General features: G+C 40.2%; 1 protein-coding gene across 1 annotated transcript in view; it reads left to right on the top strand.

Annotated features, from left to right (window-relative positions):
* COL4A1 (collagen type IV alpha 1 chain) overlaps positions 1-13,369 on the top strand; it is a 255,736-nt gene that overhangs the window by 167,292 nt on the left and 75,075 nt on the right. The window contains exons 22-26 of the mRNA XM_075061481.1: positions 3,529-3,624; positions 7,044-7,127; positions 8,571-8,641; positions 11,330-11,521; positions 12,978-13,146. Of these exons, the coding sequence (XP_074917582.1) occupies positions 3,529-3,624; positions 7,044-7,127; positions 8,571-8,641; positions 11,330-11,521; positions 12,978-13,146 (612 nt within the window). The remainder of the gene's footprint in view (positions 1-3,528; positions 3,625-7,043; positions 7,128-8,570; positions 8,642-11,329; positions 11,522-12,977; positions 13,147-13,369) is intronic.

Genomic DNA, 13,369 nt, shown 5'->3' on the forward strand with positions numbered 1-13,369 from the left:
TTTGTAGTATTCCCTGTAGTCTTTATTTGGATTTTAAATTACAAAATTTTAATTGTTTGAGCTGGGCCTGATATTTTTTTTTTGTTTAGTTTTTTGTTACTGAAGAATGACAACGCAGAGATAACAGAATCTTTTTGCTAGCCTTGCTGGTGATGGGAGTTAAGCCCCATCACACTTGGATAAAGAATAAAAATTGAAGATTAAAAATGATATAATTCAAATTCATTTGTTTTATTATCTACCTTGTTAGATTATATGCCTTTAAAATTAAATGTTATTGCACCGTAGCTAAAATGTAATCAGTGACATAAAGACAATAGTATTTTGTCTGCAATTCTTCAGCAGACTTGAAAAGAGATGTACATATCAGCTATTCCTACTTGTTATAGTAGAGACAAACTTTTTTAAATAGTGTGGGGAGGAGATTTTGCAACTGAGGATTCCCTAAGGATAAAATCCTATAGATCCAGGGGCGGCTCTAGGTATTTTGCTGCCTCGAGCACGGCAGGCAGGTTGCCTTCAGCGGCTTGCCTGTGGGAGGTCCCCGGTCCTGCGGATTCGGTGGCATGCCTGCGGGAGGTCCGCCGAAGCCGCGGGACCAGCGGACCCTCCGCAGGCATGCAGCCGAAGGCAACCTGCCTGCCGCCCTCGCAGTGACTGGCAGAGCTCCCCCCGTGGCTTGCCGCCCCAGGCATGCGCTTGGTGTGCTGGTGCCTGGAGCCACCCTTGCATAGATCAGGGGTCAGCAAACTTTGGCACACGGCTTGCCAGGGTAAGCACCGTGGCAGGCCGGGCTGCTTTGTTTACCTGCTGCGTCCTCAGGTTCAGCCAGTCACAGCTCCCACTGGCCTCGGTTTGCCGCTCCAGGCCAATGGGGGCTGCAGGAAGTGGCGCAGGCTGAGGGATGTGCTGGCCGCGGCTTCTTGCAGCCCCCATTGTCCTGGAGTGGCAAACTGTGGCCAGTGGGAGCTGCAATCAGCCAAACCTGTGGACGCAGCAGGTAAACAAAGTGGCCTGGCCTGCCAGAGTTCTTACCCTGGCGAGCTGTGTGCTAAAGGTTGCCGACCCCTGCTATACATTTTAATAGAAAATAATAATCTTTCTATACTTGTGGGGATTTTTTCAACCTTCTGCAGAAATTGAGGACAATATCCTTGCTATAGAATTCCAGATGGCTTAATAAGCAATAGATAGGGATGTCATTCTCTATGAAATTCCTAAACCAACAAAATTTAATTAAGAAAAAACAATTAAGGTTGCTTAGTGATAAAATATTTCCTTATGGCCATTATTACAAAACCCAAACACTTATAAACAAGCAAATAAATAGTTAAAGACACTATAAATATTATACTGCCCACATAATAAAAAAAGTTTGATCAAGAGTAAAGTAATGCATAGTTCATTACTGTGAAACCTTAACACTGACCAAAAAACCCACTCCACTTTATTTTACGTTTTCACAAAACTGATTTTTACTTCCTGGGGTTGTTTTGTGTGTTTGTTGTAATATGTTGTGTGATGGGTTCCTCCTGGGGTGCTGCCTGGAAGTGGGATACCACTGAGTTCTCTGACTTACCAGCCTGGGCTCCCTCTCAGCACTGTGCTGCTGTGACAAGCTGTAGACTGCTTCCAGTCCTACACTCCCACCAGCATTCACACAGGCAGGGACACACCCAGCTGCAGTTGCATGCAGGCTATGGTCAGCCACTGCATGAACCAACAATAGAAAGACTATAGCCAAAATAACCCCCAGCTTCCCTGCCTAGGACCCTAGAGCTGTACCACCCTGCCCTGGTCGAAACTTCAACCTGTATGAATTTATTACCCAGTTCGCCTCTCCCTCAATGTGGAGAGGAATATGCATAATATGCTTGCGTTAACCAAGCTGAGATTTTCGCCAGCCACTTCAGTCAAAGGCACACTGGTTTAGATTAAAACATAAAACAAATTTACTAACTACAAAAGATAGATTTTAAGGTATTATAAGTGATAGCAAACAGATCAAAGCAGATTATCTAGCAAATAAACAAAACCGCAAACAAAGCCTAAAATACCAGATAGGTCAGATATGAATTAGCAATGTCTCACCCTGGCTGATGATACAAGCAATTCACCAGGTTTCCATACACAGGCTAGAAATTCTTTTAACCTGGAACCAGCATTTCCCTCAGTCTATTCTTTTTTCCTTAGGTGTTTCCAGGAGTTTTCTTGTGTGGAGAGTGAGGCCCCTTGATGATGTTACACCCTACTTTATATGGCTTTCACATATGGCAGGAACCCTTTGTTTCAAAGTCAGTTCCCACTCCAGTTTGTGGGAAAATACAGATACAGAAAATGGAGAGCAGTGTCATTTAGTCTGGTCCCATGCCCTTGCATGCCCTGCTGAGTCTGTCTGGAGCAGCCTCAGGAAGGCTCACCAGGTGAGGGATAAGCTTCTCCTAAGGCCTATAATTTTCCCTAATGCCCCATTACTCTGAATAGGCGCTTCACAACCAGCTATCTAGACTGGAGGCATCTTGTCTAGTGGGTGTTGCCCAGGTGTAACTACATTTGAAATACAGATACATAGTCAACATCCGTAACTTAAGATACAAAAATGATACATGCATACAAATAGGATAAACATATTCAGCAAATCATAACTTTTCCAATGACACCTTACATGATTCATCTTGTACAAAATAAATCATAATTATGCCAGAATGATACCATAATATTACTAGGATGAATATGGGGTGTAGTGTCATATGTTGCTTGCAAAACTGCACAAAAAGATTTCTGCTAGAGACTTCAGCCAAAATGACGTCAAATTATATTGATTCAGGACCCCTGCAATAAAACCCAATCTAGGGAGCATTATTCTTTGTGTTCAGACCTGAGGTTCTGGTGAACCTTTTCACTTGTTTTCTTACTCCTGACCCTAAAACATCTACTTTCTTCAAATATGTATAGTATGTGAGTTTTCAGGGAAATTTAATGACATGAAAAATTCGGAAGGTTATTAAGAAGCTGCTTTTGATCTAGAAAGATCCAAAGAAACCTAAAGACAAAAATGAAGATTTTAAATCAATGTAATTTTAAAATGTAACCATAACTAAAATCTGTTTAGTGAACTTTTTTCAGATTTTTCAGAATATCCTCCTTGGCTTCCAGTGTAAAAATATGTTCTAATTTAAATAAAGTATTATCAGTTTTCAAAGCCAGGGTTTTTAAATGGAAGTTATTTGCAACCTTAATATGGAGAGACTGCCACTTGTCCATAATTCCATAGGTTTTTAGAGTAACATCTACAGAACTTGATTACATATCTATAGACCCCTATTGATTTTATCCCTTATTTTCCATAATAGCTGAACTAGATGAATAAATATGTGAACTTCCTTCTCTTCGTGGTCACAATCAACCTGTAGCTACTTCACCATTGCTCATAATAATCCATGAAGAAGTGACTCTGACTTGAACTGTAGTATTATGAAAAAATATACTTGGAGAATAATGTTCTTTATTATTTTATTCCAATTTCAGATGGAATCAGAGAATGTCAGCCTGGAGAACCTGGTGATCGAGGTCTTCCTGGACCTCAAGGACAACCTGGATTCTTAGGAGAGAGAGGAGATAAAGGTAATATTGTTTAAAGGGCTACTTACATTCATTTGGACCATTCAATGGGCCTGATTTTCCACTATCTTCTAACTTATGTAGTCATTAAGACTTTAATTCTGCAAAGTGTTGAGCACCCTAGTCCTGATCCAAAGAAGTGCATAAGCACTGGCTTAACTTTGACCAGGTGAGTTTCCCAGGTTAGAGGTCTGACTGAAAGAGAGGACAGTGGTGTTGAATTAAGTTACATGATGCTGACTTCAGTCTGTAATTCAGATATCCTCTGCTCTGCCTTATCTTAGTAACGGATGGGAGGATTTCAGTGGAAAGATAAGTTCAGCTTTACTTGTTCAAGTGGATGATAAGATGTAGAGGGATGTCAGAGAGAGGCTGAGGTGCAGAAGTGGATGGAAAGAGACAGATCAGAAATGGAAAGTGGATTTATGAGCTATTGATATAAAGATGGTAATAGAAGCATTTAGTAATAATCAAAAAGAATTAGACAAAGCCCAGACACAGACCTAGGAATTTACATCCAAATTGCATAGTAATGATTTGTGAAACTCAGTAAGGCTTGACATAGCACATTCTTTATGTTAATAAAATCCTTGGTAGTTTTCTTAGGCTCCAACTATGACTTAATTAACAAGATAGGAACATTTGCAGGCAGGAAGTGAATAAGGAGGCATTGGAGAAGAGGACACATGTAATGGTTACAGACTTACGAACTCATTAGGAAAACACCCTCTGGTAGTCATCTAACCTTCTCTTGTAGATAACATTGGATAATAGTCAAGAGTTAGGAAGCAATTCTAGAATTATTAAAATAAAAATGAGTTTATATGAAAAATACTAAATATAAAATTTGCAGTGACGATGGCCTAGATTCACAGAGGTACTTAAGCACTGTGATGCTCAGCATTGCGACACCTAACTTTTAGGTTCCTATTAAACCACAGGAACAATGCTGTGATCCACAAAGCCTCATTTATTTGCCTGGGCTCCTATGCAATGAGTGGGAAGAGTTAGTTGCCTTAGAATGAGATCCACACAAGCGTTTATGCTAGATGGGGAAATGCCTGATCTCACCAACGGGAGATGCCAACAAAAGCGGTGTTTGCTAAGCCTCACCCTTCTCACTGAGATAGATGCATGAGTCCAGGCTTCAGGGATGGGCCTAGCATTTCTAACTATTCTCAGCTGTGAGGCCTTTCTTGAAGGTAGGTGCCTAAGGTGGGTTTTTTTGTTTGTTTGTTTAAGATGCCAGGCAGATGGGGGAAGGGCCTCCCTTGTAACTTGTAGCCCCGTTAGGGTCTTCACCTGGGAATGTGAGAAACCTCTGGGTTAAGTCCCCCCTTCACCTCATGAGAAGAAGGGATTTGAAGAGGGATATGCTACCTCTCTGGTAAAGGCATTCACCTTTGAGCTGTGTGGCGCTGCCTCAGTCTCTCCTGTTGAAGCAATTCCATTGTGGATAAATAATTAGAGTCATTCGAGCAGGGGGAGCAGATCCTGGGTCTCCTACGTTCTGAGCGAGTGCTCTAACCACCAGGCTATAGAGTCAGTCTCATGCTTGTGCATGAGCTTTCTCACCCTGCCCCCCGCATCAGGCCCAGCATGCAAATTAGGCAGATGTATATACCTATCTTCCCTAGTTTGTAAATCACACTGGGGCTTAGGGAGAAGATAAGTGCTTGGACACTTAGAGGCAGGCAGCAGCAGTGTGTATGCTCAGAGGCAGAAACATAGGCACCAAGGGAACTTTTTACTGCAAAGCCTTAAGTGCTGAGTGAGTTTAGGCACCTACTAGATTCAGCCGGAATTTTGTGAATCGTAGTGGATGCTAAAACTGGGACTTAGGCACCTAAACCCAGACTTAGTTGCCTTAATACCTTTGTATTTTAATGTTAGGAAAATGTATTTTAATGTTAGGAAAATACTAAAAGATCCTAAAGGGAATCCAGAGATTATCAAATTCTGCACTGATTCACATGTAACCTATTGAAATTGATAGGGTTACACAGGTTGTTAAATCAGCACAGAGTTTGGTTGACCAAAGGCCTGATCTGCAAGGTGCTGAGATTCTCCTGCTTTCCCCCCAGGAATGAGAGAACTTAAACCTTGCAAGATCCAGCCCTGAGTCATGAAACAGAAGTTAATTCTTTCATTATATTAGGGAGGAATCACAGTATATTGCAAAAGTTGTAGAGATTTTCATGTGGTTCATTTTTGGAAAGCCAAGAGACTGAACTCAAATCAGTTTCTTTAAAGAACAAACAAAAATTCCACTTAAAAATACTCTAACAGAAGTATCCTTTTACTGGTGAGTCAGACTCACACAGTATAGCACGAGCAGCCAATCAAATTCAGACTGAGCTCACCTAGGGGCAGGGTTTTTGGCCAAACCCTCTGTAGTGCTGTGTCTACTACTTTCCTTCATCCATTATTTGACCAATATGTTGCTTTTAGAGATTTCTGCTTTTGTTCCATTGTGGCTGGGTGTGCTCAGCCTGACTTGAGTAGGGAGACTTCTAAAAAACCAATGTATTTTCGAGTGACAACATCAAAAGCTATTGAAAATAAAGATTTGATTTTTTTCTCTAGTACAGTGGTTATTTTATAGGGTGAAATATAGAAAACTAGAAAGATTGCAGCACTTTGCTGAGAAACAGTCTCCATTGCAATGCTCTTCCCAACTGTAATTTTCTTACGTATATTTACCTTCAAGTTCCATTTCCCTGTCTGCAATGCCCATTGCCTTTGCCCGCTAATCCGTAGTGATCTTGCTTTCTCAGATCCATTAATATGTCCGAATTCATTTCTCTCTCAAAGATAAAAGTTACTTTTCTTGCAGAGGAGATCTCCTATCCTTCTAATCAGCAACAAAGCATCCAACATTTTCCTCCTCCTGGCCCTTGCCTTTGCTTGGGTTCAGAGAAAAGCTAAGGGCTGAACTCTGTAAATGGATATGGCTCTGTTGATTTTAGCGGGGCTGGTATAAATGTGCAAAACACCACTGAAATCAATGAGTTTGCCCCATTTACACCAGGAGAGAATTTGGTCCCAAAGTCTTTTTGCAGTCACTGTTTTTCCAACCCCACAAAATCTATGTGAGTTCCAGAGTCCCTCTTGTCTCCTTTTTATCTAATTTTGTTTTTTAATCAGGCACATACTGCACTAGTTCTTGTTTGTTCCCTCTTCAGTCAGATTATCTTTCCCCCTTCCCATTAATAAAGTTTTACACATCAATACTGTCACACTAAAAGGAATTTGAAGTTTTTTTAAAACGACAATTAAAATTTTTAAATAAATTTGCTCATAACATTGATTTAAGCATTTGGCTAACAAATTTACTTTCAATCAACATACAATGGCTCGAGGGTGTTTTCTTCTTAAAGGATCTGCTTGTAGTCTTCTTAAATCTTTTTTTATTTTTGCAGGTGATAAAGGTGATGGTTGTGCCTTTTGTGATGTGTCTGGGCTTCCTGGACATCCAGGGCCACAAGGGCCACCGGGTCTATCAGGTAAAAACCAAAAGCTATACAAACAAAGCAGAATCACAACTCTGCATCTGAGTGTGTCATAAATTAATATTTTTTCATTAGTCGACTCATTCCTGAAAATAATGAAACAGCAGGATTTTCCATAATGCTTGGTAGTGGCCTATCTCTGCTTCCATTGAAATCAACAAGTGTTTTACTATTGACTTCAAAAGGAGCAGAACTCAGAGAACTCTGAGCCCTTTTGAAAGCCTGACCTAAATGTTGTTTTCCCAAAGACTATGAAATGACAATCTGAATTTGGAAAGGGTTTGTCAATAACCAATAGCTATATGTAGTATTTTTTCTTCATTAATCTTTCTCTTGGTGGTGGGAACCTGATTAGTTTTCAGTTGGACTTCAACCGGAATCATCCTGCTTTTAAAATTTGCAACCTAGAAATCGCACACACTCAGAACTGTGCTGAGATCTGATACTGAATTGATTTATTAAGGCCAGATCATGGTTGACCCTGACACAGCAACTTAGGTTTCTCAGAGGAAGTAAGACTTTCTCCTCCATCCCTTGGGCATCATGGTGTTGAGATGGCTTAAAGGATCCTCTGTAGTATCGAGACCTATGATTTTAATAAAACCATTTTTTCTTGAAAAATAAATTGCTTGCCTTTAAGTGATTTTAACCTCCCCCCAAGTTTTCAAATTATTATATTAATGGGAATATTTTAAATACTATTTTATATCCATTTATGATTTTACAGTGAATTTTGACTTATAGGGCCAAATTCTGGTAGAAGCATGGGCAGCCTCCAGAAGAAATTGTGTTCGGCAGAGGGGCTGCTGGATAAAAATTAACCTTTTCTATTTAAATCCCTCTGTAAATGTAGAAAGTGTTGGGTCTACAAACAATATGTAATGAGAGCCCTAGAGAGGTGTCAGGGGAATTATTCTGCACATTTTTATGTACTCTGACCTAGTGTTAAGCCCTAAACACATCCCTGGTCTCCAGTATTGACTACTGCTGCCAAACAGAAATTATCAGTCTGGAGAATAATTGTTGTCTGTCAGAAAATAGGTACATATGAACAATGCTTTTGTATTATATATGTGCACTGTGTCAGTGTTTGGGAGGTGGTGAAAGAGAATGAAAATTCTGTGGTGGTTCAGTGAATTGCAGTCTGGAAATGGCAGTTCCAGTTAGAGGGCTGAATTCAGGGCATGCTGCCCAACTCATGTAATTGAGTTGTGTGCTATGTATCTTCTTCCCAGGCCTCATGCACATATACTGGGTTAGATCCTGAGCTCTGTTATGCCAAGGCAACTTCATTAATTTCAACAGAGTTATATGGCTATAACTGAGGGCAGAATTGGGCACCACTTGAGAAGGATCTCAAAGCCTCTAAAACACAGTAAGCTATAATGTACACATATCTATAGTAAATATTGTTTTATTTTTCATATTCTTTTTAAGGCTTTCCAGGACAGCCAGGAGCCAAAGGAGATAGGGGTGTGCCTGGACTCAAAGGTCTTGAAGGGGTTCCTGTAAGTAAATGTTTTTCAAATGTTTCATATTTATTTTCTGTTAGGCATGTCACAGGAGACTCTCAGTGCTACTGTTTAGTAGCCTCATTAACCGATGCTAAAGGATTGGTTGTGTGTATTAAAATCAATTAGGTGGTAGTGTGGTTTAGTTATGGGAGGAGAAAAGTGAGTTGCAGTAAAACTTTGCACTTAGCCACTGCATGACCTGAAGAAAACAGTTGGCCTTATGCCTCAGTCAGCTAAGTGGTACATTTGGATAAGAAGCAGGACTTTACCTGAATCAAATGCCAAATCTATTCTGACTTTCCTTTTATGTTGCAGAGGAGATTTATAATGACTATTTGCTATTGTGTGTTTACATGTACAGCATCATCTAGTATAATTTCATTGTTGTTAAAATATATTATGCAATATATTTTAGCAATTTGTCTAAACTAAGGGAAATATGTAGTATATTGCACCAAATGTGATTTCTAAATAGCTACAAAATAAAAGAAGTGGTTTAGAAAGAATAAAGGAAGGTTAGAAAAGCAAATTGCGTCTTAGTAGTGCCGTTACTCAGAGTATGAGCTTTAAATATTGCTGCATTATAATATAGCTTTTGACACTGGGAGCCAAATTCAGCCCAGATGTGAGTGTACTGAGCACTTACATACAAGCTATTTTGGTCTGATTTATCCAAAGCTAGGTCTTTTGGGTGATATTTTATCTGTGTTTAAATTCTTCATGGGAAACCAAATGACATCATCGTGTTTAATTTACAGTAATGCAAATGGGATCTGTTGGGGAGGAGGGAAATAACAAAATGGATTCTCTACTATTTGTAATCATTTCTTGAGTAACATAGCATAATCTTTTACTGTGGATATTGCTAAACCTTTACATCTCTTCCTTCTCCTTTAGTCTCCTTTCACCCCTCTCTTCAAACAAGGATTTGCTGGTATCCTGGATGCTTTTAACTTTGTTTTGCTTGGAAAAGTTAAAACAGATTCATTAAACAGCTGGTGAGTTAGCTTTTAGTTTAGCTTAGATAGGCTAGAGAGAGTCCAGCTTGGCAGGCACACATTGCTGGAGGCCATGCCTGATCCACTACCCACTAAATCCAATGGAAAGATTCCTATTGATTTAGGAGGTGTGCTGGTTCAGGTCCGAAGGGTGGAAGCACAGCGTATATTAGCAGGAGGAAGTTTCCCTTTGAAGTTTTCACTCAGCTTCACTTTCCTGGTGACTGGGACCCTTTCATTTTTTTTTTTCAATTAGGGATAATGTTTCCATGAAAGAATTATACATAGGTTCAGGATAATATGTAGGGAGCTATAAGAATGAGTGGAAGCCCTTTAAATACAATTAGTTCATTAAATTGTAAGCTGTTCATCACAGGAACTATGTTTTCCTTGGATTGCTCAAATAAAACAAGGTAGAGAAGGAGAATGGAACATTCATCATGTGATAATAAGCCTTTACTCTTGTTTCATTAGCTAAACTTACATAAATGATAGATGGAATTTAGTAGACAATCTGTTAGGATCTGTGCGAAAAGTGTGTGTGTGTGTGTGTGTAAATACTACAGGGATAAGAATGATTTTTAATTTATTGTATATTTGTTCACTGATTTTTTTGAAAATAAAAACAAAAATTAAAAAGAAACAAAATGCTCTACTGGGAGCTGGCACTGACAGATAAAAGCTCTTAATTTGGCCTTTCTGAAACAAACTGTGGCTGGGAAGCCCTGTTGATCTAGGGGAAGAAAAAGAGGGGAAAATGACTTCTAAGCAATAACAAAAAAAATTTTTCCTGTGGTGCTTCCTAGGGATACTCAAGATTATAAGACACCTTGCTATCATCTGCCCTTAGTGTGAGGAAGCCTTGCATTTGCTTGCTGAGGGTCCGCTCCCCAACCCCACAGCAATGGGCAACACAAGCACTCTCCTCCAGGTGTACGCAGGTCCCACTCTCTCTCTACACGTTAGCGATAGGCAGGCTCCAACCTTTGAGCCCTCCATGTGTCCTCCTGGAGTGACCAGCCCCTGGTTCACTGGACACACACAGAATTCACAGATTTGCTACTCCCAAAGGAATAGCGCACCCCACTGTACCAGTTTCATCAGGAGCACCACTCTGCTCAATTCACAGCACTTAGTTTTGTTTATAGTGAAAACAAGTATAAGCTTATTTAACAAAGAACAGAGATTCAAGTAATAGCAAGTAGGTAGAAGTATTAGAAGCAATTAGTTACATAAAAACCATGCAAACATAATATGCTTGTTATCAAACCATTGCTTGAGAAACGGCTATATTAAGAATTACCAAATTATCTTGACATCGAAGCCTTATAGAAGGTGAACTCTGAATCCTTATGGTCAATATATGAACAATTAGAGTACCAGTCTCAATAAAGTGGCCTTTAGTTCCTATTAAAACAATTAATAAAAAACATTCAAAATTGGAAAACTGTAGTAAAAGAAGCTAGTAAGGAGATCAAGAAAGAAAAGTTTCTGTTACAATGGCCATTATCAGTTAATTTGCATTCTCTGTCCTGGCAAATCCACTCTTTTTGCTTACTGTTCAGTGTCTGGGATGAACATTAGGGGGGTTTTCTTTACACTTGAAGATTTTTTTTCTTTTTGGCTGGGAAAAAGAATGCATTGAATAGGCATTGAATGGTGCTGGAATTGTGTATAATTTCAGGGTTCTCCAGGTGCGCCAGGACTGATTGGTAGCCCAGGAGCAAAGGGAGAGCCCGGAGACATTTACTTTGATTCTAATCTAAAAGGTGATAAAGGAGATCCTGGATTCCCAGGGCAACCAGGTGCTCCTGGAAGAGAAGGAAGGCCAGGGAGAGATGGTCTGCCAGGTCTCCAGGGCCCTAAAGGGGCATCGGTATGTGTGTGTGTCTATATTTTTGCAAGCTATCTTCTAGCTCACTAATTATATGTAGTTGTTATATAATATGCAGTTTATGTTTCGTTGTCTCATTCTTTGGGCCAAATTCTCACACCATGACTCATTTGAGTAGAACCCTTACTCCTCGGTGGAGGATTTCAGTGGGACTGCTAAGGAATAAGAGTATAAGAATGAGGCCCATACTACTAAACAGCTAAGAATGTTTGCATGACGGTAGGGTCACTGAGCTACATTCGGGCTCTGAGTATATGCTATGGGAGTAAGTAAGGCTTACTTAGATGATGTGGCCTGGTGCCTGTGAATAACCAGACCTACTTGCCCTATTGCTTCCTCCCCAGAATTGTGGTGAAGGGACAGAGCTGGTTCCAATTCCCTTCCCCAGAAAATTGCTGGCAAGATCATGGGTGTAGTTGTAGACCAGCAATAAATTACTACCCCCGGGACCAAGGAGGAAGTAGGGGAGGCACTCTGAGTCACAGTCTCTCTCAGGGCTTATCCTGGGCAGGTGCAGTTTACATGCAGTACTTTGGTGGGGGCTTTGCTGATAGTCAGAATCTAGCCCATTGTTGAAGGAGTGTTCTTCTTATGCTCGAGTTATGATGTGAAGAGATCACAGTTATTTTCACAGCAGCCACTTCCAATATCTGTAGCTAGATTTGTCGCTGCAGTTTTGGGAAGCTTGAATGCCATATTTTCTTGCCTTTTAGAAAATATCTGTTAGTGACTTTTGGCATATAATTTACTTTAAGCTTGCTTGTTTTGTCTCATAAATGCACCTGATGGACAGGTTGCTGGCTCCTGTTCTGTCCTGTCCCTATTCTGATGTATCCTGTAGAGTAAGAACCAGCAAACTCTAATTTCAGAGAACCTGAAAGAGGAAAAATGGTTCTGAATGCCCCACTTATGCTTTCTATTTGAAGCATTTAGCACAGAACTCTAAACTGGATTCACTTTTCTTGCTACTATTTCCTATTTTAAATAATAGAAATCACCCCAAAATTGGAATTGTATATTTCTGAAATTTTCTGGGTTTTTATTTCTAGAATCCAGATACTTCCTTGAAGTCAGTTACTATTTTGTGGTGCTGATTCTGAAACTGTATAAATCAACATTCAGTGATTTAAATCCTAGTTGGAAATGATGGTGTAATCATCAGAGAACTGGTCATTGCAGTGCATTCTGCAACAGGTGTAGCTTCCAAGTGCTCTTCCATATGAGACTCACTCTTGCTTCCAATGAAGTCAGCGGTAAAATGTCCATTGGCTTCAGTAATGCAAAGTGGAGCCCAAAGAGTACATTGCAGTGAATCCAGTCTAGAAGCCACAAAATCATAGATGAATCTGACAAACACTAGTAAGCTTTTCAGATCACTTGTAAGGCATTATTAGTGTGAGAGGTACTGTAAATATTACTGTTTTTTCCCTAAAATTAGGGTACAGTTGGGCTGAAAGGAGAACGTGGTCCCCCTGGCTCAAGTGGATTTCCTGGGGTACGTGGTGAAAGAGGCCAGCCTGGTCTTCCAGGGGTTGGACCTGCTGGGTCAGCTGGTGACAAAGGAGAAAAAGGCTTTCCAGGAAACCCAGGTGTACCAGGCCGTCCAGGTAACACACTAGATACAGAGAAGGGGAAAATAATATTTTCTCTTTAACAGGTACATGTGTCATAGGAATTTGAGAAAGATGGGACCTATTAGGTCATCAGCATTTGTTTCTTACAGTGCATTTTGCAGCTCTGAATGCTCACAGATAGTTTACTTACAGAGTCTCCCAGAACAAAGCCGGGAGATCATCAGTGCCTTTTGTGTTAACACAACTCTTCCCACTC

The sequence above is a fragment of the Chelonoidis abingdonii genome, chromosome 1 (genome assembly GCF_003597395.2).
Source record: "Chelonoidis abingdonii isolate Lonesome George chromosome 1, CheloAbing_2.0, whole genome shotgun sequence".
NCBI classification, from domain to species: Eukaryota; Metazoa; Chordata; order Testudines; family Testudinidae; genus Chelonoidis; species Chelonoidis abingdonii.